The sequence below is a fragment of the Peromyscus maniculatus genome, chromosome 20 (assembly GCF_049852395.1).
Source record: "Peromyscus maniculatus bairdii isolate BWxNUB_F1_BW_parent chromosome 20, HU_Pman_BW_mat_3.1, whole genome shotgun sequence".
Taxonomy (NCBI): Eukaryota; Metazoa; Chordata; class Mammalia; order Rodentia; family Cricetidae; genus Peromyscus; species Peromyscus maniculatus.
Window position 1 is genome coordinate 27,771,598 of NC_134871.1, and position 24,977 is coordinate 27,796,574.

At 39.8% G+C, this 24,977-nt stretch overlaps 1 protein-coding gene across 6 annotated transcripts in view; it reads left to right on the forward strand.

Annotated features, from left to right (window-relative positions):
* The window catches only part of Stk3 (serine/threonine kinase 3), a 256,630-nt gene that overhangs the window by 135,504 nt on the left and 96,149 nt on the right, over window positions 1–24,977 (forward strand). For all 6 annotated transcript variants that reach the window (XM_015996380.3, XM_076555921.1, XM_042264624.2 and 3 more), the window contains 2 exons: window positions 14,502–14,639; window positions 24,721–24,846. In XM_015996380.3, the coding sequence (XP_015851866.1) occupies window positions 14,502–14,639; window positions 24,721–24,846 (264 nt within the window). The remainder of the gene's footprint in view (window positions 1–14,501; window positions 14,640–24,720; window positions 24,847–24,977) is intronic.

The window sequence follows — 24,977 nt, forward strand, 5'->3', positions numbered from 1 at the left end:
TCTCATATCTATTTTCTCTTTTTCTTTTTGCTTTCTAGGGGTGAAGATATCTTTAGGGAATCTTGAAAAGAAAATTTTGGGGTTAATCATCAAGTCCTGTATCGTTTGTCCAGTTTCTGCATAATAGGAAAGTTCAGGGCTTGTTTCAAGTCCTTGTTTGATTAGTCTGTCAGGCTGGATCATCTCAATTAGTCCTCTCGAAATTGTCCTGACCAGTTTGTAGTCCAAAGTCGATTTTTCCATGGTGTTAATTGGCTTAATGGCTTTATCATAGTCCATGTGGAATCATCGTTGTAGGATCCTGTCATCTTTATGAAGATTTCAAAGTCACTGTTAGGCATGGTCATAGTTTCCTGCAGACTTTTTTTTTTTTTGCCTCCTCTGTGGTTTGGAGCAATCACAGTCTGATAAATGTCTCTGTCTCGGAACCATGAACTTTCTTCCCTAGTACAGGAAATCTTCACAGCAATTTCTCCCCAACATTTTTCTTGCCAAACTTTTCCAAACTGACCTTTGCCGATGCTTTCTTGTAACACAATGGTCCTGGCAATTCTTCTCTGAACCAGCAGCAGTAAACCCTTCGTCCCAGGTAGCAGCATCACCACAGTCACCAACATGATGAGAAGGAGCTGGCAACGTGGAGCAGTAGCCACTGCTTCCATGGTCCCACCACTGTTTGTTGTGGTTCAGTCCAGGTCAAAGCTTCTCTCAAGCCTCCTAGGCCGGCTCAAACTCGGGATCCTACTGCCTCTGTCTCCTTCATCAAATCCTACCAGTGTGCGCCACCACAATCGTCTGAGTGTAGCTTGGGCCTGAGCTGGGGCTCACAAGGCCACAGGCAAACAGCTTTTTCATGAATTTGTAACACGAACGTTGGGCGCCAGATGTAGATGTAACTATCCATCTTATTAAATAAGAAACACAGAAACAATGTAAAAGAGAAAGCCGAGAGGTCAGAGCTCAGAGCTAAAATCTCACCCTTCCGCCTGTGGTGTCCCAGCTTCCCGAAAGAGAGCTACTTCCTGTCTGTACGTCTTTTTTATAGTATTATTGTTCTGCCTTCTCATTGGCTGTAAACCCAAACACGTGACTGCCTCGTCACTGTCTGAATGTATAGCCCCCTAGGTCTTAAAGGCATATGTCTCCAATGCTGGCTGTGTCCCTGAACACACAGAAATCTATGGGGTTAAAGGCGTGTGCCACCATCGCCACACTCTGTCTATGGCTCTAATAGCTCTGACCCCCGGGCAACTTTATTTATTAACATACAATCAAAATCACATTTCAGTACAATTAGAATACCACCACAGCCAACTTGTCAGGCTCTAGAATCACTTAAGGACAGATCTCTGGACACACCAGTGAGAGAGTTTCTAGATTAGATTGATTGAGTAGGAAGATCCACTTTAAATATGAAAGCACCTGTCTTAGCTAAGGTTTCTGTTGCTGTGAAGAGACACCATGACCATGGATGGCAATGCTTATAAAGGAAAACATTTAATTGAGGTGGCAGTTTTAGTTCAGAAGGTCAGTCCGTTATCATCATGGTAGGGTGCATGGTGGCAGGTGGACATGGTGCTGGCTACTTCTTGATCAGAAGGCAATGGGATAGGAACTGTCTCACTGGACATGGCTTGAGCATATATGAGACCTCAAAGCCTGCCTCCACAGTGACACACTTCCTCCAACAAGGCCACACCTACTTCTACACAGCCACACCTCCTAATAGTGCCACTCCCTTCGAGTTTATGGGGCCATTTACATTCAAACTACCGGAGCACCCTTCCAGGAGCTGGAATTATGGACGCAATTACAAGGAGAAGCAAGCTGAGCACTGGCACTTGTCTCTGTGGTGACTGTGGACACACTGTCACCAGCTGCCCCCCTCCTGTCGCGCCTTCGCTGGCATGGTAACTGTTGCCCTCCAACTGTGAGCAGGAACAAACCCTCATGCATAAGTTGCTTCTTGTCAGGGACTTGGTCAAAGCAACGCTGGAGAGAAGAGGAACCTGGAGGGACAGAATCCAGGTCTAGCAGTTAATACCTGTACCTTTCCAGCTCCCTCTCTTCACCATTTTGTTTTGTTTTTGCTTTCTTTCCTTACTTTTTCTATCTTTGTTCATTTTCTTCTCCTTTCTTTCATTTCTTCCTTCATGACACCCTCTGTTGAGCAGCATTTCTCAGCCTGTGCGTTGCGACCCATCTGGGGCCAAATGACCCTTTCATAAGAGTAGCCGAAGACTGTCAGAAAACACAGATATTTACATTACAATTCATAGCAGTAGCAACTACAGTTTTGAAGTAGCAATGAATCTATTCTTTGGTTGGGGGGTCACCACAACATGAGGAAGTGTATCAAAGGGTCACAGCGTTAGGAAGGTTGAGAACCACTGGTGTAGAGGAAGTGATTCCTTTTTCCCTGTCCAAATCAGACCTCTCAGTGGTCAGTATCCTGTTCTTCTTTTTGTGTTCTTGCAGTATTACTTTATCTTACATTCATTCTCTCCCCTTAGTTTTCCAGTCTCTTCTCCATGGATTCCTTTTTAGCAGCATGTGAGCAAGCTACTATTGCCATGTGATGCAAAAATCATGCTTTTACAAAGCAGATCACAGTGATAATGCTATAAAAGTCATCTTGATTTTAAAAAGGGATGTAGTTTAGTCTTCTGCAATTTCATAGTAATCTTTATTCTTAATTTGATAAAAATATTTCTGCTTTACTTTTAAAAGTGTACTAAAACTATCAATACAAATGTAATACATTATAATACAAAACACATTCGTCTCTATCTTCTGAGATATAAAATGTATTAATTATTTAAGCTGTTGTATGCATTTCTCTTTTAAGATACAAAAACCTCTATTGTTATATTTTAAGTAGGCTCTCAATAGTTTCTTTCTTTTTAATAGATTGCTGATTCTGTCAAGTAAATTGTTGCTGAAGTCCTTGCTTGTGCTTACAGCAGACAATAGTTGTTACAGTATTAAATTTGTGCCCTTCCTTCCCGGGAAAGCCATGTATTGCTGTAGAGCTCTGGAAGTTCACATGGTGTAAATGGGCAACAGTGTAATCCATATCCATGTAGTCATTTGAAACCTTAGCTACTTCTGTTTAGTGTTTAATTTATTATATTCAGTGGCTAGTAGAATTATGCAAAATAAGTCTAACATTTTTGTATTCAGAGTTCTGAGTGTGACATTTTTTTCGTAGCCACTGGTATACTTTATTGACAACAATTTTGTCTCCTAAATGTGTGCAATATGAATCACTCAGCTGTATTAAACTTAGTGAGAAATTGCCAATCTGGGACTAGCTGTATAAATGCAGTATTCTATTTAGGGTCATAGTGCTGAACAGCTGTGAGCCTCCTCTACAAGAACAGAGAAACTGGGTTGGTAGGAAGGGCGGGTACTACCACTTTAATCAGTATAGTCCACCATATTTTAGTAGGCTAAAATAAAAACCAAAAAACCAAAACTAAAAAGACGAATGCAGCACAATGCGTTTGATAAAATTCAACACCCATGTATGATGTTGAATAACTTCACAGAGTAAAGAGTGTTTTTTTTAATTTGATAAAGAATGTGTACAAAAGCTTGATGGTGACAGAACATTTCTCTACACTGTCAGGAGCAAGAAGGAGGTCTGCTGTCACCATTTTATTCAGTACAGTGTAGGAAATTCTGGTCAGCAGAAAAGACAAGTAACGACACACAGTGGAAAAGAGACAATGAAACTGTCCTTCATTCCACAGATCTGCACAGCAGGAAGACATGCACCGAGGAAGTAGAGGGTACAAGTAAGCATGCTAAAGTCCATTGCATTTCTCTGTCTTTTAGCAAAGAACACGTGGATATCAATGATAGAAAAGCAGCAACACTTAGCATCACTTAGAATAGCTATGTAAATAAACTTCACCACCCTTTTTGACTTTTTTTTTCACTTCAGTTTTGGTAAAGGTTTAGCAATTGTTTTGTTCTTTGAAAATAACTTTTCCCCCATTGGTTTTCCATCCACTTTCCTGTTTTAAATTTCACTGGTTTGCATTTTTAGTGTTATCTTTGTTGACTTTATCTTTGCTTACTTTACTTTGCTCTTCTGTTTCCTAGTTCTTATGGTATAAGCAGGATTATTGACATGAGACTACTGCCCCTTCTGATATGGGCATTTCATGCTACAAGTGTCCCTCTCAGAACTGCTTCAGTAAATCTGGTGTTTTGCATTTTCATTTTCCTTCAGTTCAGCGCTTTTACATTGTTACCTTAGGCTTCTTCTTTTGTTAAGATATTTCATGTTTCTGTTAAGATATCTAGTTTGATTACAGCGTGACTGAAACTATGATTTCAGTTCTTTTAACCTTGTTGGTGTGTGCTGTGTCTTCAGGATGTGACCTTGGTATCTGAGCTCTTGGCTTGAAGAGAACATGAGCCCTTGAGTGGACTCTGAGTGGCAGCACTGTTCTGGGAGGTGCTGGAGTTGAAGTGTTCTGTGTCTGTCCTGGCTTTCAGCAGTTGCTCTTCCTGTTAGGAGAGGACGTTGAGGTCTATTCACTGTAACTGTGCTTTGTCTGTTTTTCAGTGTTTAGATTTATTTCATCCTTTTGTTTTCTGTATTTTTCTTAGTTTTTTAGTTTCTGTTTTCTTTTCTCCCCTTCCTGTGGGTTACTTGAATGTATTTTTGAGTTCCATTTTGGTTTATCCATAACGAAATAATAGTTTGTCTCTTTTATTAGCTTGGGTGAAGTATAAAATCCTAATTTCTCTTTTGTTTTCTTACTTTCTCCCATGCATTAATTATTTCTTCTACATGCATTAAATTGTTGATGAAACTACGAAAAATAATTTCCAAAACTCAAGTAGAAGAAAAATCTATTGTACTTAGCCTGTTTTTAAAATCTGTATTCTACTCTCCTTCCTGGTAGCCCCCATTTTCTAATTTCCTGTTTTCGTTTATTCAGAAAACTTGCTTCAGACTTCTGTTGGGGATAGGGTTGTGATGGTCTCTGCAGTCTCCTTTCACCGTAGAATGTTGTGATTTCCTGGGCGTGCGTGAAGGGCGAGCGCGCTGCCTTCCGCAACCCGACCCGTGCTGGTGGTTCCTTTGGATGTCACCTCCTGTCACTCTGACACTCATGGCTTCTGATGAGAAGTCTGCCCTCATTTTACTCTTCTTTAAAGTGTTATTTTGTGTATAGTCAAGATTTTTTTTTTTTGCCCTCAATCTTTGGTTTTCTGAAATTTAATTAATGTGTTTTTTGTGTGAATGTCCTTTGTTCTGTCTTATGGTTTGTACAGTCCCTTGACTCTAAAGACTTATATTCTGCCAAATATTGGAAGTTCCTAGCCAACTTTTAAAGTTGTATTTGTTCTTTGACAGTCTCATCCAGGTGTGTGATGCGTTCTGATAATTTGCACCCACTTTTTATTTTCCCACTTCCCATTCCTGTCAGCCCTGCAGCCACTTTCCTAAAACTCCTTTTCCCACCTTCCTGGCTTTTTGTTTTGCTTTGTGGCCCACTGAATTTAACCATCTGGGTCACCATGTGTCTGGAGCTAAAAATCAGAGCCTGATGAGGTCACTGGTAGACAGAGAACTGAAGACAAGTACTGTGCCTCCCCTAGACTCCATCAGCAGCCTTAAGGGGAGGCTGGGGTGCGCAGTCCCCTCTGACCTCTGGCTAACTCATGGTGGGTCCTGTAGCTAGAGTTTTCCTGCCTGGCCCACAGTCAGGACAAATCTCTGTCACCTGCCAGTCCCACAGCCGTTCAGACCCAGCCAAATAAACACAGAGACTTATATTGCTTATAAACTGTATGGCTGTGGCAGGCTTCTTGCTAACTGTTCTTATAGCTGAAATTAATCCATTTCCATAAATTTATACCTTGCCACGTGGCTTGTGGCTTACCGGCGTCTTCACATGCGGCTTGTCATGGCGGCGGCTGGTAGTGTTTCTCTGCCTCAGCCTTCTGCTTCCCAGAACTCTCCTCTCTCCTTGTCCCACCTACTTCCTGCCTGGCCACTGGCCAATCAGTGTTTTATTTATTGACCAATCAGAGCAATTTGACATGCAGACCATCCCACAGCAGGGTCCAGGCTTATGTGGGTGTAGTGCAGCCGGCTGGGTCTGTTGTGAGATTAATTGCAGAGCTGGCTGTTGTGTTTTTAAAATATATTTCAGTGTTTTCTACAACTCCAAACACATGAATGTTGGATGTTTTGACTTGATCCTAGAGAAGTCCATGGGACTCTTTGTTCATCTCTCCCTACAAGCTCCCCAACCTTACCCCCCATACATCCAAGTCAGTTTTTCCTAAGTTGTTCATGTAGAATACATATTTATTCTGTTGTTCTGTCTTCTAGCTCACTGATGCTTCCAAGCTGATGTTCAAGCCGGATATTGGGCTTTTTATTTTGGCTGTTTTACTTTTCACTTCCACATTTCCATTTAGCTCTTTTTTTAAATACCAGGCTTGGCAGTAAATGCCCTTATCTGCTGAGCTGTCTGTCTTGTGGACTCCTCAACCTTTTTTTTAAAATCATTGTTACCTGAAGACTCTTCTTCTGTTTCTCATTAACACCTCTGTTAACACCTGCTATCTTCTGGTCATTTACACTGCCATCTTCCTGGTTCCTGATAGGATAAGTAATTGTTAGTTGAAAACTGGACATAAAGTTGTTTTCATTCTCTGGGTCTTATTGAACTCTATACTAGATAGACTTGTGACATTACTCCAGCTGGGACCAGTAGAGTTTGAACTCCAGATTCCCCACTCAGCCTTTGTTGACACCTAGTGTCAGGAGTGGCTTTTCATTGCTGGCTGGGTGGAGTTGGTTCCTGCTCCTCACAGACTCCATTGCTTGGTGACTGTTTTACTGTTGGGTGATAGTGAAAGTCTTGGTGGTTCTGTTGACCTCCTCAGTAGGGAGAGCAAAGGGCAGATGATTACTGCCCGGCTAAGGTGGAAGTCCAAGCTCCCATGGTGTCCACTGACAACATTGGAGTGGGGAGATGTCCGCAGAAGGTGGAAGTCTTCAGTCCATACTTGGTCTTGTCTGGTCACTGTGGCAGAAGTCCTGTGCTGCCCTCTTCTGTTTCCTAAGGTGGAATGTAGGCTGTCCCTCAGTCCTTAGGGAATGTGTGGAATGGAACCGTGGGTTCTTGCCACCCGTGCATTCCAGTTGCCTAGAAATCTGTACGTAAAACTGTACAATACAGTGAAATGCAAAACTGTGTAGAACATAGATGTGTAAGTATCTGTTTTCTCTTCAGGTACAACAGAACCAGACTGGGTTTTGTTGATGGAAGCCTGCCCCTGAGTTAGCGTACTTTTGGAATTCTCCCTTTCCTCTGCTTATGACTTCTCAGTCTGTAAAACTGAATGTCTTCCGAGTTTGTGCTTGGGGCAGTGGGGTTGGAGTGGGTGCTTTGCCTTCATGCTCTTACTGGAAAAACAGTGATTCACAAAGACATTTTTCGGGTGGTTCTGACATGGAGCCAGTGTTGAGAACTCATGGCCCAGACTTTGGACTTGGATATTTGCTTGTGGTTCATGAGATATTTTAAAGAAGAATATGGAGTTAGGTATTGCTGCATGGTTAATTCCAGCACTCAGGAGGCAGGGTCAGGTGGATCTCTGAGTTCGAGGCCAGCCTGGTCTCTAAAAGTGAGTTCCAGGAAAGGTGCAAAGCTACACAGAGAAACCCTGTCTCGAAAAAGAAAAAAGAAAAGAAAAGCTGTTTTCACTCTATCTTTACTAAGATATAGACCAGAGTGTTCCCACAGTGAAGCTGAGGAATTATGAGAACAGATTGTTTTCCTCTTCCACTTTCTCCTGAATTCCTGCACTTTGCTGTTTCCTTCTGGCCACAGACTTGTATGTGTGTCTTTTTTATGATACACTTTCACATTTTCAGAGGTTCCTTTTTTGGTCTTCACATAATTTTCATCGTGAGGTAATTTTAGTTTTTTAAATCCTAATTGACATTGATTGTTTGTCAGTAGTGTTTCGGTAAAGTTGGTATATCTGCTCTTGGGCCAGGGTCTCATTTATTGTACCATACTCTTGTTATTCTTAGGACTAGTTGCTGCTTTTTTTTAATTCAGGACTTGGAGCTGTTATGACCTTTGCACGCTCTGTTTCAGTGAAGCTCACTGATCCATTTGGGGTCCCAGGCCTTTAAAGCACCCTCTTAAATCCTCCAGCTTCTACCAAATACAGCCAGAGGTTCAGTGATGGCTTGATTACTATGCACTATGTTTTCATATTTGCTGTTTTGATAACTTGATTAACTATCATAGCTTCTGTAATACCTAGTCTCTATACTTTGGTGTTAAGTTATGACACTTTCTTTTTTAATTTGATGGGATGATTTTATGCCAAATGATAATTTTGAGAGTGGAGGTTCTGTTCCTAGGTGGTAAACCTGGCTCCTGGAGTCTTTGCCCAGGCGCTCTGCTTTAGAAGGCCCATTCTACATCCTTCCATGGGATCCTGCTCTTCGTGCTGAGCTCTCAGTCTGAATGTCCTTGAATTTGCTCATCTGCCCAGGGCTGCCCTTGTGACGGTGACTACATCAGGTCTGTGCGTCCAGAGCAGCTCTTGCTGCAAAGGCTGGCGTGCGGTAGGAGCAATGGGATCGTTAGGACATGTGGATCAGCATAGTCTAGCAGGGAGGCAGAAGGGGGAGTAAGCGGTTGACTCATTTTCTTACCTGTGACCCACAGATGGGAAAGAGAAGCCTGATAATAGGTGTGGGTTCAGCTTCACTGTGGACTGACTTCCTTCCATTCTGGTAAAACAAATGTAGACACTATGATTCCCTATGCCCTCTGATCTGTTAACAGTACTTAATAGTCTTGAACTTGTCCTAGAAAATTCCCAGGTGATACAGAAGCTGCTAGTGACTAGGATCCATTTGTTTCTCTGGTCTCCTGGTTACAATATTGTGACAGTTCATGACTCTTTACACCCATCTCTTTAGCACATAATTTAGATTTGCCTTAAAGTAAAGGCATTGCTTTCAGGTTTCCCTGCATTTCCCATGTTTTCTGTAACTTAGAAATCAGACCTAGTGTAACTTCAGGGGAGAGATGACTAGAGGCTGTAGGATTAATATTAACATATGAGAGTGGTTAGTTTGTGGAAAAAGACTAGAAGCTGTTCCTCACGTGAGCCTCATCTGAGGAAAAGCCCAGCCACACAATTGGGAGAAGTTCTAAGTCAATGTCAACGTCTTATAAAGGACCATATGCCTCATGGCCTGGCACTGTGGAGCATTATTTTTCCTTAGCTCGAGAGTCTGCTCCTGTTCCTCCTAGTTCTTTCCCTTTTTAAAATAAGCCACTTCTGTTTCTGTCCTGGTGCATTCCTGTCTTGGCACACTGAGCCTGAAATCAGGTTTCCTCTGAAGCCATATCCTGGCCAGGCACCATGCTCAGCCTTTCTTTCTTCCATTTCCATCTCTTTCTCTCTCTTCTGGATGCCAGTAAGAAGGGTGAGCATGCTTCCCTCCACATTCTTAGCTTTCTTCATGTTTCTCTGACCTCTGTGCCTGCCCGAAAGGTGTAACTTTCTTTCCATCTTTCTCTTCCTGGAAGGTTGAATTTTCAGCTTATCTACCCTGATAATTTTCTCTTAAACAATAATAAAATTCTTCCTAAGATTCCTTTTCAGACTTAGAATCCACAGAGGAGAACCTGCCTCTCCGTAACAACTGTGGGGCTGTCCAGTAGAATGTTCTCTGCTAATACAGGTGTTACGTTCAGCATGGTAGCTGCTATCCACAAGTAGCCAGAGCCCCAGTGCTCCCCTTTTCCTTAGATTACTCTCCGGGCTGGCAGACGGGTGCTTTCTGGCCTGATGAATGATCACGGAAGTTCCTTGAATTAGAGATGGAACAGATCTTGAGTTTCGAGTACCAGTGCTTTACTTAGTGTGCACTGTGGAGACTGCAGAGCAAGAAGGAGGCTTGCTTCTTACCGATTTCACATTTGCGTTTGCATTTTCTTTCAAAGTAGCACATTAATATTTGCATGGCTAGATCTTTACACCTGGACTGCTGACATCTTTGTACACAAAGAAGAACTAGATCCAGCTGTCTCGCTTGTATGAAAACGAAACACCAGCGCTGCAGTCAGGTGGCCTGGGTTTCAGACTGAGGTCCAGTTTTAACTTCATTTATTGTTTGCTCCTTTTAGTGTTTTTGAAAAGAAGTTATTACTGTATTTTCTTTTTAAAAATACCATTTCTGTTTGACTTAGCTTGCTACCCATGTGCTATGTTCACTCTTAAAGAATAGCTCTGCTCTTCTTTGTGGTTTCCCAAGGTACCTTCTCCTTTCCCTCACTTGCTGGGAAGCCAGCCTCCTGCTTACATATCTGTGATGCATGTTAGCCTGGCATGGTCCTTGCTCCTGTGCATTCACAGATCAGCTGCCCTAGCTCAGATGTAGGGGTGGACTCCTTACACTGAGGTTGTAAACCCATGTAGGACAGCTTCTCAATGAAGCATTTTCTACAGGTCCAAGCTCTCTTGGGGTCTAATGCTTGAGATTCTAGGCACGGAGATAGTTAGATATTCTGAAGCACATTTATTTTTTGACTTTTTCAGAGTACTTGTGATCAGGGAAATTAAAAACAAAACAAACAAAAAACCACCCTTTAATGATAAGCTCAGTATGTAGTTAAGCAATATATTGTATAGAAACAAGCAAAGACTAATCATATAATTTATTGTACTAACATTCTTCAATCATATGGTGTTAGAGATAAGATAAATTATATGGCTCTAATGTGTGTCTGTTATTTGGTTGGTGGCAGGGATGTCAAAGACTAGCCACTGATTATCAACACTTTCTACAACAAGGGCTTATGACTTAATCAACTTATACAAAACCCAGAGATTCTTAAGAGCATCCTCATGGTTGGTTGAACCCAGTAAAGACTGGGAAAATCTACTAGCGTGTTAGTGTTTTTCTAAAAAGTCAAAGACAGAAATGAAAGATACAGTGGTTTTCCTGGAGACATTTTGATAGACTTATTTATTTGAACTGTATGCCAAATGTTCATGCTTGCTTAGTGCCTGTTTGTAAGTTTGATGTGACATTTATATTCACTTTATGATAGTACTGGGTAAATAAGAGTTAGAGTTAAGCTTTTTATCCTTGTGTTTCTAATAGCTACTGCCAGGTGAGCCTTATATGTTAAGATTATCTGATGATAAGGCTGCAACTTATTGGCTCAAAGTTCAAAGGAGAGCCTTAGCTTCAAGGACATAAATCACTGGGTTGTTATCTGCTAATTTGTAACAGAACAGCAGGGAACAGCGTTTATCTAGACAATCTAGTATCTGCCTGCAGTTTGAGGCTGAGGTCAGCTCTGTGGGCTGAGGCCTTTGAACCGTTCTGCAAAGAAGAGGCTCAGATTTATTATTTTTTCTCTAACATGAACAGGTGATTCGCTGTCTTTTCTGAAGCTGCTGTTTATTTTGTCCAGTATCAAAGCCTCACTAGAGTCTAATTTAACTATGAAGTCATCAGAGGTGAATCTTGTTATTTAGAGGCAGAATTTCATGGTGTTTGTTTTGTATGTTCATTAATTTTTCTCTACAAGTTGACTGTGAATTCTGTGAGTTCCAGATAGTCTTTTAAAATTTGTAATAGCAAATCTTACAAAGTCACATACTTAAAGGGACTATTAGGGGAAGTTGATTGACTGACCAAGTGAAAAGGCCTTGCAAAGAGGAAGACATAAATGTCCTGTTTAAGTCAGCCTAATTCCAAGACATGCTTACCTTACAGGGAAGCTTGACGTTGTCTAAACAAATGACCCTACTGTTATTGCTTGGCCAGTGACCTGTCTGTTCATTACTTCTGAATCACAGTGTCAGCTAACTAAACAGAAATGACCTTGTAACTATTTCATTGTGTGTTTGTTTGGCTTTGCAATACTGGCTACACTGCTTTTGAGGAATCATCACAGGCGTAATGTGATAGAAGATTTGTAAGAATGTTCACATTAGTTAAAGGACATGCCTTTTTATATTGATTTCATTTCTTTTGTGTGTATGAGCATTTTGCCTGCCTGTATCTAGGTGCACTGTGTGCATGTCTGGTGCCTGTGGACATCTGATTCTCTAGGACTAGAGTTACAGTCCATTGTGAGCCACATGTGGGTGCGGGGAATTTTACATGGGCCCCTGCAAGAGTTAAATTCTGAGCCATGTCTCCAGTCCCAGCTTTACCATTTCTAAGGGTGCCCTTCTGTTGACTCTGCCCTCTCTCCTTCCTTCCCCCTTTCCTCTCTCTAGTCGCTATCCTGGTGAGGTCAAACTACTGCATCTTAGTGGTTGGCTTTGCCTTTTCCTAATGATTAGTGATGAATGTCTTCCATGTGCTTATTAGCATTTTTGTTTTTTCTTTGTAGAAGTGTTTAAGTCCTTTACTTTAAAGTTGATCTTTTATGCTTTCTAGCTTCCACTTGTCTCTCTAAGTCTGTCCTCTGGACTACCTTTTAGTTCTTGGGATGTGTCCTTTGATGCACAAAGCCTCAAGTTTCTGTCAAGTCCACCTTACTTAGTTTTTCTTTCATTGCCTGAACTTTTGTTCCGTACAAGAAGTTGTTGCCAGATTAATTGTCACGACATTTTCCTCATGTTTCCTTCTTACAGTTTCATGGTTTTTGCGCTCAGGGCTAAGTCCTTGATAATTGTGAATTTCATTGTAGCCTGAACTTCATTTCTTTCTCATGTGCATAACTAGTCTCCCTGATGCTGTTTGCTGGGAAGATTGCTGATGTCAGCGCTCTTTCTCATGGCCGACTAACTTCAGGTTAGCTGTTACAGTTGGGACTGCAGTAAGTCTAACCCTCTCTCCTGCCGCCCACTCACGGCCTTCCAAAGCCCTAAAGCTTGTTCATGCTTTCTTCCTGCCAAGGAGGAAAGACCTGGCAGATCTGTTTGCTGACGGTAGTAGCATCACCATTTGTCATGTCTTATACCTTCTTAGATGGTTTTTCGTTTTAGGTTTAATAATCAGCTTTGCTTGTTGAAACTGAGAAGCATTATGGTGTTTTTCTGATGTTTTAAATGACAGCCTTGTTTGTAAATCTGTAATTTTATTTTTAACTCTTAACCTGTCTTAACTTTAGGTTATTATTCTGTAAAATGAAAGGGTTGAAATAAATATCCTGTTGTATATCTTCTACTGTGAATGATTTCAAGACACTTATATATGCCTTTTTGCCAATTAATAAAAATTCAGTAGACAGTAGAAGTTCTGTCTTATGCAAGGAATACATTAAAATTGATATAGTAGAATGTTATCTGTATAACTCTGTAGTTGTGATCTTTTTTCCGTATGTGGACAGAAGTTTTGCCATAAATATTTTTAATTCTCTTTAATAATAAAATGTTATAATTTATAGTATTACTACCCCTGCCTTTTTTATGCATAACAGAAAGTGGGCATAACTTAATACACATTAAATTTGCATATAAAAGAAGAGACCCATCTACAGCCAGATGGCAAGGTGTAGAGATGCATTCTCAAAAGGGAAAGAATTCTCAGACTTAGAAAGGGAGAATTTTAGGGTGCTGCCTGTGAGTCTCTCTCTGTTTAACAGGCCCATGATTATATGCTGAATGTGCATATTTATGGTTAAAAGGCCTTTTGTCATCTCATCTATGGTGTTAATTGTATAATTATATAAATTTACATATTAAATATGAGTAGTTATTACCTGTTCTAATTCATTTTATTTCACAAAATTTTTGTTACTGCTGTTTGCCTCTTGTCCTTTTATAGCATGTAGGGCATGCTATAAATAACATAGCATGTGTTATTGTTTATCGAGTATATAATACAATTGTTTCAGTTTGGTTTTGTTTTTTGGCATAGAATTTGGAAGCAATGGTTAACAGACTATGAGAAGGAGACTTTTTATAGCTTTTCAATTTGGAACTATCTGAATGTATTATTGTAGCTGTTAAATATTTAGCACTTAACCTATTTCTGATGAATTGAAGTATTATATTTTAAAACCTTTTCATTTAGAATCTTGACAATCTAGTATTCAAATCACAGTAGTAATTTTGTTTATGCTTAAATGATTTGGTAAAAGATGCAGATTAGATTACTGCTGGCCTTTTAAAACTGAAATAGGAAGTAAGCCTGGCACACACAGTAGCAAGATTTGGAAATGTGTCTTTGAAAGGGGATGTCTTTGGTAAAAGGCTATAAATGTGTCTCCTTTGGAGGTAGATTCAAAAATCATGATAAAATAAATGATGTGCTCAGTGAGCTACTGTTCAAGTAGCAGGAGCTAATGGGAAGTGAATATATTAGCAGCAGATGGACTTGGTTCCCCAATTGCAATCTCATGGGGATTCCTGTACTTAAACTTATTTTTGAGATTTAGAATCTGTCGAGAAGATAGGAACTTACTTCTTTGGTTGTTTTCCTGGGTTCTTACTGTGTCTTTTGGATGTTTTATCTGCACCAGGCTATTTTTATGATTCCCACAAACCCGCCACCAACATTCAGGAAGCCTGAGCTCTGGTCTGACGACTTCACCGATTTTGTTAAGAAGTGCTTAGTGAAGAGTCCTGAGCAGAGAGCCACGGCAACGCAGCTGTTACAGGTCAGTGCCGACACAGAGGGGTGACTTCTGCAGCTCATTCCCGATGCTGGCCAGCCAGCACTGCAGTCTCGTGACCTCCCTCTGAAGACTTGGACTGTGCATTGCGGTGCATGCGTTGAACTCCTCTGCATTTTCTTTGTCTTACGTCTGTTCCCAGTCCATTTTCTTGCTTTTCCATTCTCTCCTCCCTGGGGTTCTTGTCTCTGTAGGTTTATTTCTAAAGGCTTTTCCTTGACTCGGCCTCTCTCCCTGGACTTTGTGCTCCTCTAATATATGTAATATACATAAATCCAAGATCCCTGAACTCCTTGAAAATGTTACATCTTAGAAACACTAGTTACAAGATCACCTAAGGGAAGTTTTAGTATCCCTACTATAAATAAACTTTGTATCCAGAACACCAAGAGGCTTTTTAAAAATATGTGAAATTTAAAGCAAAAAGAAATAACATAATGAACTTGTAATAAGTTAAGTTTGTGGAACTCTTTTTCCTCAACAGAATTGCCTCAGAACTCTCAACTAATAAGTGTGCTTCACAATGTGTCTACAGTATGCCTCATAGTGTGTCTCTCATTAACAAATTTAATAATTTTCAGATACTTCTTACTGTTAAAGGACAAGTAACACTTCCTGTAAAAAAAAAAAAAATCCCTGAGCTACTATTAAAAATAAAATAAAATTGATTGAAGGCTCCATAAAATGCTCTGTAATGCTTATATTTTTTGAAAATTATACATAGGGCTCATTCTTCATGAAGTCAATATTGCAGTATCTATTTTTAAAAATATGTATATTCTTTGTAACAGCAATTTCATTTTAACAGTTTATTCTGAAATATTAACCCTGTGTGAAATTATATATGAATATGATCCATTAAGAGGAGTTACTAGGACGGACACACACACACACACACACACACACACACACACACACACGCCATAAAGACAACTGGTTATTCAGCGACTCCTTGGGCAGGTCATTGTTAGGGTAAGAGGCAGGAATGGGCTGCAGATTTTCTTGAGTTTTGAGTTATGTTCAAATATTATTTTAAAAATTAATTAGTTAATGATTAAGATGGCAAATTTGGGCCAATGAGATAACTCAGTCTGTAAGGGCACGAGCTGGCCAGTCGGACAGCCACGGTGGAAGGAAAGAACAGATCCCCGAAATTCCTTCCCCACACCCCTGTGTGTGCTGCAGCGTACACATGCAGTGCCCCCCATAGGTAAATTAATTTAGAAATTAAAGGAAGAGGGCTGATGAAGACCCACATGGTGGAAAGAGAAGACCAACGCTCATAAGTGGTCCCCTAATCTGCACATACTTCACATTAAATAAAAAATGTAACAAAATAAAGTATTTTTTAAATTAAAAAAATTTAAGAAATAGTAAATTTTATTTAGGTATATTTTTCCATAATAAAAATTGAAAAACAGTTGGTTAAAGCATTTATTTTTAAAGATTATTAACTTTCCAAGAAAATATTAAACAAACAAATCTTGGTGTCATTATCATAATAAACATGTGGATGATCCAACACAAAAGAAATGATAGAAAGGAAGGTCTGAAAAAAAAAGCAGAAAAAGTAAAACAAACGCCTTAAAATCTGATGGTGAAAATGTATTTGGGGGACTGATCTTTTTTTTTTTTTTTTAAGATAAACTGATTTATTTCTAGCTTTTCCTTCTAGGGGGAAAAATCTTTGTTTTTAAGTTAGAAAGGATGGAAACACTTAAAATATGTCAGTATAATTCCTTATTTTTGTGGAGAAGGTTAGTATAGCCCAGAAAAATTAAATGACTCACTGAAGATACCGTAGTAAGCCCGTGATTATTCTAGACAGATTCCATTTGTTCTATCCCCGTTCTTTAAAAAAGATTTTAATTAAATTTTCTTACTGTATGTGGGTGGGGACGCATGTGAGCCACACACACATGTAGAGGTCTAGTGACAGCTTGTGGGCCGGTTGTCTTCTATGTAGGTTCCTGGTTTAAACACTAACACTCAGCAGGCCTCAGCCCTGCTCTGTGTTCCTTCTGACTTCCTGTAGGTTAACTGAGCTCTGCCATTGTTTGTGCCCGCCCCCGGGCTTGACTGGAACATGGTACTTATGACTCACTCTTACCAGTTGAGGTGAGACGGAGGAGACTTTTATTTTCCTCTCTGACCCTGCATCATGGTATAATTACCTTAGGTATGCCCTCTTTAGTTGACGTATCAGTTCTGTAGTATGGCTTTAAACGTAGAACATTATTGCGGCACTCACAGGAAGGGGTATTCCGTACTTACCCTGCTTTTGTTCTTTCTGTTTGTCTTCCTTACATCATTTCCCTTGTCTACAGAACTATGTTAACTACACTTTTAGAAGTTTTGGTGATTCTCTTAGTAATATTAGGGGCTGGCAGTTTGTTTTCTGCATCACTTGAGAATACGTAGTTAGGGACCCCATGTGTTCCTGTTGTGGAAGGGCCACAGGCAACGTCCATGGGCTCCAGAGACTTAGGAGATGTTTCGTTTGGATGGTTTATTCCATGCTGTCCACTAACTTCTTCTGTTTGGGGCTGGGGTTGGCATAGCTTCTAGAACCTGTTACTTTAAGCCCTCTCCAACAAGTTATGAAATTTTTTCAAATATGTTTTCAGCCTCATCTTGTTTCTTATTTATTGACACAGCATCAGATCCTATATTTCAGTCCAACAGATCCCCAGGGCCAGAGTCGGTCTTACTCCCTCTTTTCTGTACTCCACGTCTTTTCTTGTCTCCTTGTCTAGATTGTGGATTCTTTCCTGTCTTGGTTTTGCTCTTCAACCTATTGATCTAGTTATTTATTTCAGTTACTGTATTTCTCAGTTGTAAGCTTTTTCATGTATCTTTTTTATGTCTTCTGAGTAAGATATTCTAATTTTTCTTTCATTTACAAGCATGTTTATTGCTCTCTGCTTTTATAATGTCCATGTCATCCTGTTGTTAGGGTCTGTTGATTGTATTTTTCCTGTTTAAATTGAGATTTTTCTTGGTCCTTGGTATGATCGAAGATTTTTTTTTTCAGTTCAAAACTGGACATTTAAAGTATCATTGTCTTAGGGTTTCTATTGCTGTGAAGAGACACCATGACCACAGCAACTCTTATAAAGGAAAACATTTAATTGAGGGTGGCTCACTTAGAGTTTCAGAGGTTCATCTATTATCTTAAGGATGGGGAGTATGATAGCCTGCAGGCAGATGTGGTGCTGGAGCTGAGAGTGCTAAATCTTGTAGGCAACAGGAAGTCAATTGACTGTCACTGAGTGAAGCTTGAGAAGAGACCTCAAAGCCTGCCCCCACAGTGACACACTTCCTCCAACAAGGCCACGCCTCCTAATACTGCCACACCCTTTGGGAGCCATTTTCTTTCAAACCACCACAGTCATGCTATTGGACTCTAGATTCTGTCCATCCATCCGTCCGCCTGTCTGTCCATCCATCCTATCCTATCTATCTATCTATCTATCTATCTATCTATCTATCTATCTATCTATCTATCTATCTACTTATCTATCTGTCTATCTATCTATCTATCTATCTATCTATCTATCTATCTATCTATCTATCTATCTATCTATCTATCTATCATTCATCTAACCAGCTTGCTAGCTAGGATCTATCTGTCAGTAATCTATCTTATCTATCTGTCTGTCTAACATCTGTCTATTTTCATGGTAGAAACTGAAGGTAGGGCTAGACAAGCACTCTACCACTGAGCTATACTCCTAGCCCTTTTGTTTCTTTTTTATTTTGAGACAGTTGCTCACTAAGTTGTTTATGTGGTCCCCGAATTTACTCTATAACTCAGACAGGCCTGAACTTGTGAATCTCCTGCATCTGTTTCCCAAATAGCTGGAATTATAGGTCTGTGCCACCAGTCCTGCTTTATATATTTTTAATTTTTTTAAAATTCTCAGTTCTTGAGATCAAATCCAGTGTTTCTAAATGCTAGCTGCCATTCTACTACTGAGCTTCACCTGGGTCTTCATTTAAATCCAGTGTTACAGCAAGCATCCTCATCTGCTTTTCCAGGGGGTAGAGGGTTACCATCTTATTCTTGATTGCAGAAGGTAGAAGTCCAAGTTCCTTCCTTGGTCTCCTTTGACATTTCAGGAAGGGCATGTTAGTGTTTGCTGAGGGTGAGAGCATGCTCAGGTTCCTCCAGTGGTCTATACTGATACTGTGGCCTCATCATAGCCAAATAGTGGTGATGGCTCAGGCCTTTCACTGTGACGGTGCCCCAGTGGGGAGGGAGTGGCATGTCTTATTACCACCTGGTAAAGCTCTAAATCCAGGCTCTCACATGGTCTTTACTGACACTTTCCATTTGAGGATGGGGTACTTGACTTTGTGGAGATGAATCTCCTGTGTTAGCAATTGGTCTTTTTTGGTATCATCTCAGTTGAAAACCTGGACAGTTGAGGGGAACAGAAGTCTAAATTCCCCACCGATGTGCTAGTGGAAAGGCGCTATAGTGCTCTCTGTGCTGTCTGAAATCTGTGTGTCCAACTAGGTTATCTGTTTTCTGGCTGTGTGGCTTGAGACAACACTTTTACAGGGACAGAGGCTTTCAAGAGTGTGATCATTGGTGCTTATGGTATGCCAAGGTGGAGGGGGATCTCACAATCCCAGATTAATAGGCATGGGCAGTTAATGGCTGCTGAGAAAGGGAGAATCACTCTTCTCCAGGGGTGAGCCCCCGTAGTTTATCCAGTCCTAAGTGGCCAGCCTTAAATACATAGACATATATGAGTAACACTAAATGAACTCAGCAGGCTGTATTTACAAATGTGTGTATCAATAATAATTAAAGAAAATGAGGCCATAAAATTGAAAAAGATTCAGGAATATGGGAGGAATTAGAGGGACAAGGGGGGAAATGATATAAATATAGCACTTACATATGAAATTCTCAAAATATCGATACATTTTTAAAAAGAAAGAATATGATAGATTGATTTAAAGGTTTCTGTTCTTTTATTAGCTTAGGTAAGTTCTTTATTTACTTTTGATTTAATTTTTTAATTTAGAGACAACAAAACTTCATTCCCTTTTAGAATTTGGTATTTTCATCTTATTATTTTGAAGTATTTAAAAAAAACACCCTTCATATAAATGGCCCAAATCTCATTCCAAATTATGTCTATTCATATCATCTTTTTGTCATCTAGTGGCATTAAATTAATATTTGAATATCTTTACATTATTCTGTAGTGTTTTCATGTTTCCAGTTTTAAAAAGTACTTAATCCCCTAATCTATTTGGAATTTATTTTGACATTTCTGTGGTGAAGATTTAGTTTAATTCCATACCTACCCAAAATGTGCAAGTTTCCTTGTATATTCTACCCCAATTTTAGGTGTAGTCTTGTTTTATTCATTCTCTTCTCATACTTAAAGCAATGTAGGCATTCTAGGCATTTAGCAATATATGATTTTTATATTATGTGCTTTATTAATATACATATTGTTTTACTTTTCTTCTTTGTGTTGTGTTCTTTTTGATCATATCATTTGTAACACTTTATATTTGGCCAATATTTCATTGCTTATCTTTTTTTAAATTTAATTTTATTTATTTTACATACCAACCACAGTTTCCCCTCCCTCTGCTTTTTCCTTCCCACTTCCTCCATTCATCAGAAAGGGTAAGGCCTCCCATGGGAGTCAACAAAGCATGGCATATCAAGCTGAGACAGGACCAAGCTCCTCCCCACTACTTCAAGGTTGAGCAAGGCATCCCACCATAGGGAATAGGTCCAAAGAACCAGCTCATGGACCACGAACAGATCCTGGTCCCACTGCTAGGGGCCCCACAAACAGACCAAACTACATAACTGTCACCCATCATTGCTTATCTTTAACCCAAGTTCTTTTAGTATGCTTCTTACAAGAAACATGAGTGAGATGTACTTAGTATGAATGTATCATCTCATGTAAGGAGCATGTACTTGAATTATTGGACCCATGAACTTTTGCCTTAGGATTGAAAAGTAAATGGGAATTTGCTCTATTGATTTACAGTGGCACATAATTGTATGCTAATGCCTTATTCATGACAGTTGTTGTGCTTTCTTTTTACTACCTTGTTTTTTCTGCACTTGTTTAAATGTTGCTTTATAATTTCAATATTACACCTCTGCATTTTTTTTTAAAAAATGTCTATTTAAAAATGTGCCAATGTGTATGACAGAACTTCATCTCTGACTACACAGAATGATCAACTCAAATACTATGGTACTGGTCTTCATCTACCACTTTAACTTTTCAAGGTGGTTTTCCCCTGTTTCTTTTTCTTTCTCTACTGTGTGTGTGTGTGTGTGTGTGTGTGTGTGTACACATACATGTGCAAGTGTGTGACATGGTGACTTTCTATGTAGCACCCAGGTTATCCTTGAACTCACCAGCCCCCTGTGATTACAGGTGTACCTCCTTGCCTGGCCCACCAGTTCCTCTCTGTGGGCCACAGTTGTATGTAGATCAGTTACAGAGAAAGCAGGAATACACATGGAACTGGACAGATGGAGATGTTTGAGGTTCAGACATTTAGCTCTAAGCAGAGCATTGTTGTGAATTTATAATAAATGACACAAAGTTAAGATACACTTTGGAACTGAGATATGGCTTAAAGTGTTGCCTCAGTTTCCCCTGAGAAGATAACAAAGTATAGTCCAGGTTGAGATTTTTATACCTTTTTTGAAGGCTATAATTTTGTTGGTTCTGTTCTTATGGATGTCCCCCACCTAAGATGCTAAGGGCAAGAAGTGTTCAGATATCATTGTTTGGATCTGGATAGATATGTGACTTTCAAGTTGAACATCCCTAATTAAAGCATTTAAAATCCAAAGGGCTCCAGAATCTGAAAAGTTTGATCATCGTGTTATTTTTTTTTTTTTTTTTTTTTTTTTTTGGTTTTTTTTTTTTTGGTTTTTTTCGAGACAGGGTTTCTCTGTGTAGCTTTGCGCCTTTCCTGGAACTCACTTGGTAGTCCAGGCTGGCCTCGAACTCACAGAGATCCGCCTGCCTCTGCCTCCCGAGTGCTGGGATTAAAGGCGTGCGCCACCACCGCCCGGCCCGATCATCGTGTTATTTAATTCTTCCTTCTATTCTACTCTTTTTGTTTGACTCATATTGTTGCCACCAAATCATTCTCATTTCCCATCATATTTATTTCTTCTCTATTTTGGCAACTGCATTTTATACCTCAGGCTCTCAGTGATTTTTAATTGTATCTTGCCACTGCATTTAATTACTGAATTGCATTGCAAAATTATGGTATCAACATTTCCCTATATGTTATTCTCTTATTTGTTTATTAAAGCCTGTTCTCAGATAAAAATCAAGGCTTTTCATCCTAAGCATTTATCTCAATTGCCTGGCTGTTATTCCTATCCAGGCTCAAAGAACACTGAAGTAGTGTTGCTGACAAATCTTCCACTAAGTTCTATTCATACATCTTCATTTTTGTATCTTTTTGTGTTTTCTTCAGAATGTGAATATCTTGTTGTATTTGGAAGTTTTCTCTGGTCCCGCCCAGTCCTGCCCAGCCCCGCAGTCCCACAGTCCACTTATGAAATAACCACTCAGAGGCTTGTATTAATTATAACTGCTTGGCCATTAGCTCAGGCTTATTACTGACTAGCTCTTACACCTAAATTAACCCATAATTCTTATTTATGTTTAGCCACGTGGCTTGGTATCTTTTCTCAGTTCTGCCTTGTCATCTTGCTTCCTCTGTGTCTGGCTGGCAACTCCTCACTCTGCCCTTCCTCTTCCCAGAATTCTCCTCATCTGCTCAGCTTGCCTATACTTCCTGCCTGGCCACTGGCCAATCAGCATTTTATTAAACCAGTGTAGAAGGGCATTACCCCACAGCACCATGTCTTATGGGGCAGAGAGGTGCTGCTGTGAACTGAACCCAGGACCCAGGGTATGCCACACTCGCGGTTGGCCGTTGAGCCATACCCCAGCTTGTTTCTACGTCTCTTTAAGTGGAGCTTGTGCTAAACCATTGTGAATGGAACTCGTATGGCGTAATTAAATTGTGACTATGGATTTGTCTTCCTCATCTTCGGTAGTAAATTCCTGAACATTTTTTTGACCCTTTTCCTCCTTTCTTGGGTGGTCCTTATTCTCTGCACACTCCCTTTTTTCTTGTAGTTGCTAGAAGTTATCACAAGTACCCTGTGGCACAGAAGGAGGTGGTCATGGAGAAGTATATGCTCAGGACTTTATGGTTGCTCTGCCTAAGAAATGGCACATAGCACAGGTGTTCGCATTCACAGCAAAAACTTACCAGGCCGTCCCAACCAGTGCACAGCAGCTGGTGCGGGGTCCAGCAGAACTGTTTGGGGGGTGACTGGGGTCTTTGTGGATTTGTCAGCAGAGCATCATTTATCTGATGGGATCTTTAACTGTGATAAAGAATTGATTCCTTGTAATCAGTCTTAGGACTTTGAAATAATGGTAAGATTCTTACTTACAGTTGTTTTTTCCCTTACTTGACAGTTTTTTTCTTGATAGTTTTATCAAATAATTTGTTTACCATGTTAAAACCCCTTCCAAGTGTCTGTAATTTTTTCATCACTAAATTTTTTATCTGAATTTATTTTTTTCTATTGTAAAAATGTTTCCCATTTTTTCCTTTTTTAAAATTATTAAGAGATTTTTCTATTCATTTTACATACCAACCACAGATTCTCCTGTCCTCCCTCCTCCCGCCCCCCCCCAGCCTTCCCCCAATCCACCTCCCATGCCCACCTCCTCCAAGGCAAGATGTCCCATGGGGAGTTAGCAGAGCCTGGTACATTCAGATGAGGCAGGTCCAAGCCCCTCCCTGCACCAAGTCTGCACAAAGTGTCTCACCATAGGCACTGGGCTCCAAAAAGCCGGCTCATGCACTAGGGACGGGTCCCAATCCCACTGCCTAGGGGCCCCCTAAACAGTTTAAGCTAAACAACTGTCCCACCTATCCAGAGGGCCTAGTCCAGTACCATGGGGCTCCTCAGCTATTGGTTCACTAGTTTGGCTAGTTGTCTCTGTACTTTTTTGTGTGTTCTATTAGTCTTTATTAAAATAAACAAGGTTGTTTTCCTCTGACTATATATACTGGCAAATAATTATGAGCATTGCATTTTGAAGCTACAGTATTACCTCAAAAACATAATTTTATCTGTCCCATATATTTCTTCTACTGTCTCTCATGCTCTTCTCCTTAGTGAAGAGTTTAGGTCTACTCAAGGCTGATGGGGTAACTTAGCTAGTGCAGGCCCTTGCTGCCAGGAATGGTGACCTGGCTTAAATCCTTGGGACCCACATAGTAGAAAGAAAGAGAGCTGACTCCACATGTGTGTACACGTACACACATACACACACACACACACACACACACACACACACACACACACATACACACACACACATTTTAAGATGTAATTAAAAAGAGTTCTAGTCTGTTCTGATGGCTTTTTTTTTTTGCTTATCAAAGTGCACAGCTTATAAAATAATAGAGAATGTTGTCATTTCTTAGCTAGATGAGGGAAGAAAGAGGCAATAGATTGAAATGAGGAGGGAGTTCGGAAGTTCTTTTTCTGTCTACCCTGTAAGTGACTAAATAATTCAAGACATAACAGAATAGGGATGATGTAAAAGTAACAAGTTAGTTCCCTTTTGTTTGACCATCCGGTTATTAGGGTTAATTACATTTTTTATAAGTGCCAAATTAGCTTATTTTTACCTGTAATCATTAATCTGCTTTAAATATTTGAAAACTTTTACCACCTAATGCCCACTTTCTTTTAACAATTATATCTTTAAGATCGTTATTATTAGGAGTATATTAATAGGAGTATATTTTTATGTGTATGCTTAGATTTTTTTAACCAAGTGGACTCAAAAACATTTTTTTTGAAGCAAACAAAAGGCTATTTTCATAATTAACATTAGTTGTATAAAATATTGAAACTTGTGACGCTGGTTACCAGTTATGTGTGTTTTAGTGTTTGTTGGCTATAATTGAAAAAAATCTGAATTCATACCATTTAACTTTGCCTTTATAGCATCATTTTATCAAGAATGCAAAGCCCGTGTCAATACTGAGGGACCTGATCACGGAAGCCATGGAAATCAAAGCCAAAAGGCACCAAGAGCAGCAGCGGGAGCTGGAAGAGGAGGAAGAAAATTCGGTTCGTAATTAGTCTCTGAAAGTTGATATTGTAGGTCATCTGGGTCACTTTTACATAATTTTATTTGGTTTCTTATAATCTTTCGATAGCACTTACTAATTCATTACACAAGTGAGACATTTATTAAATCC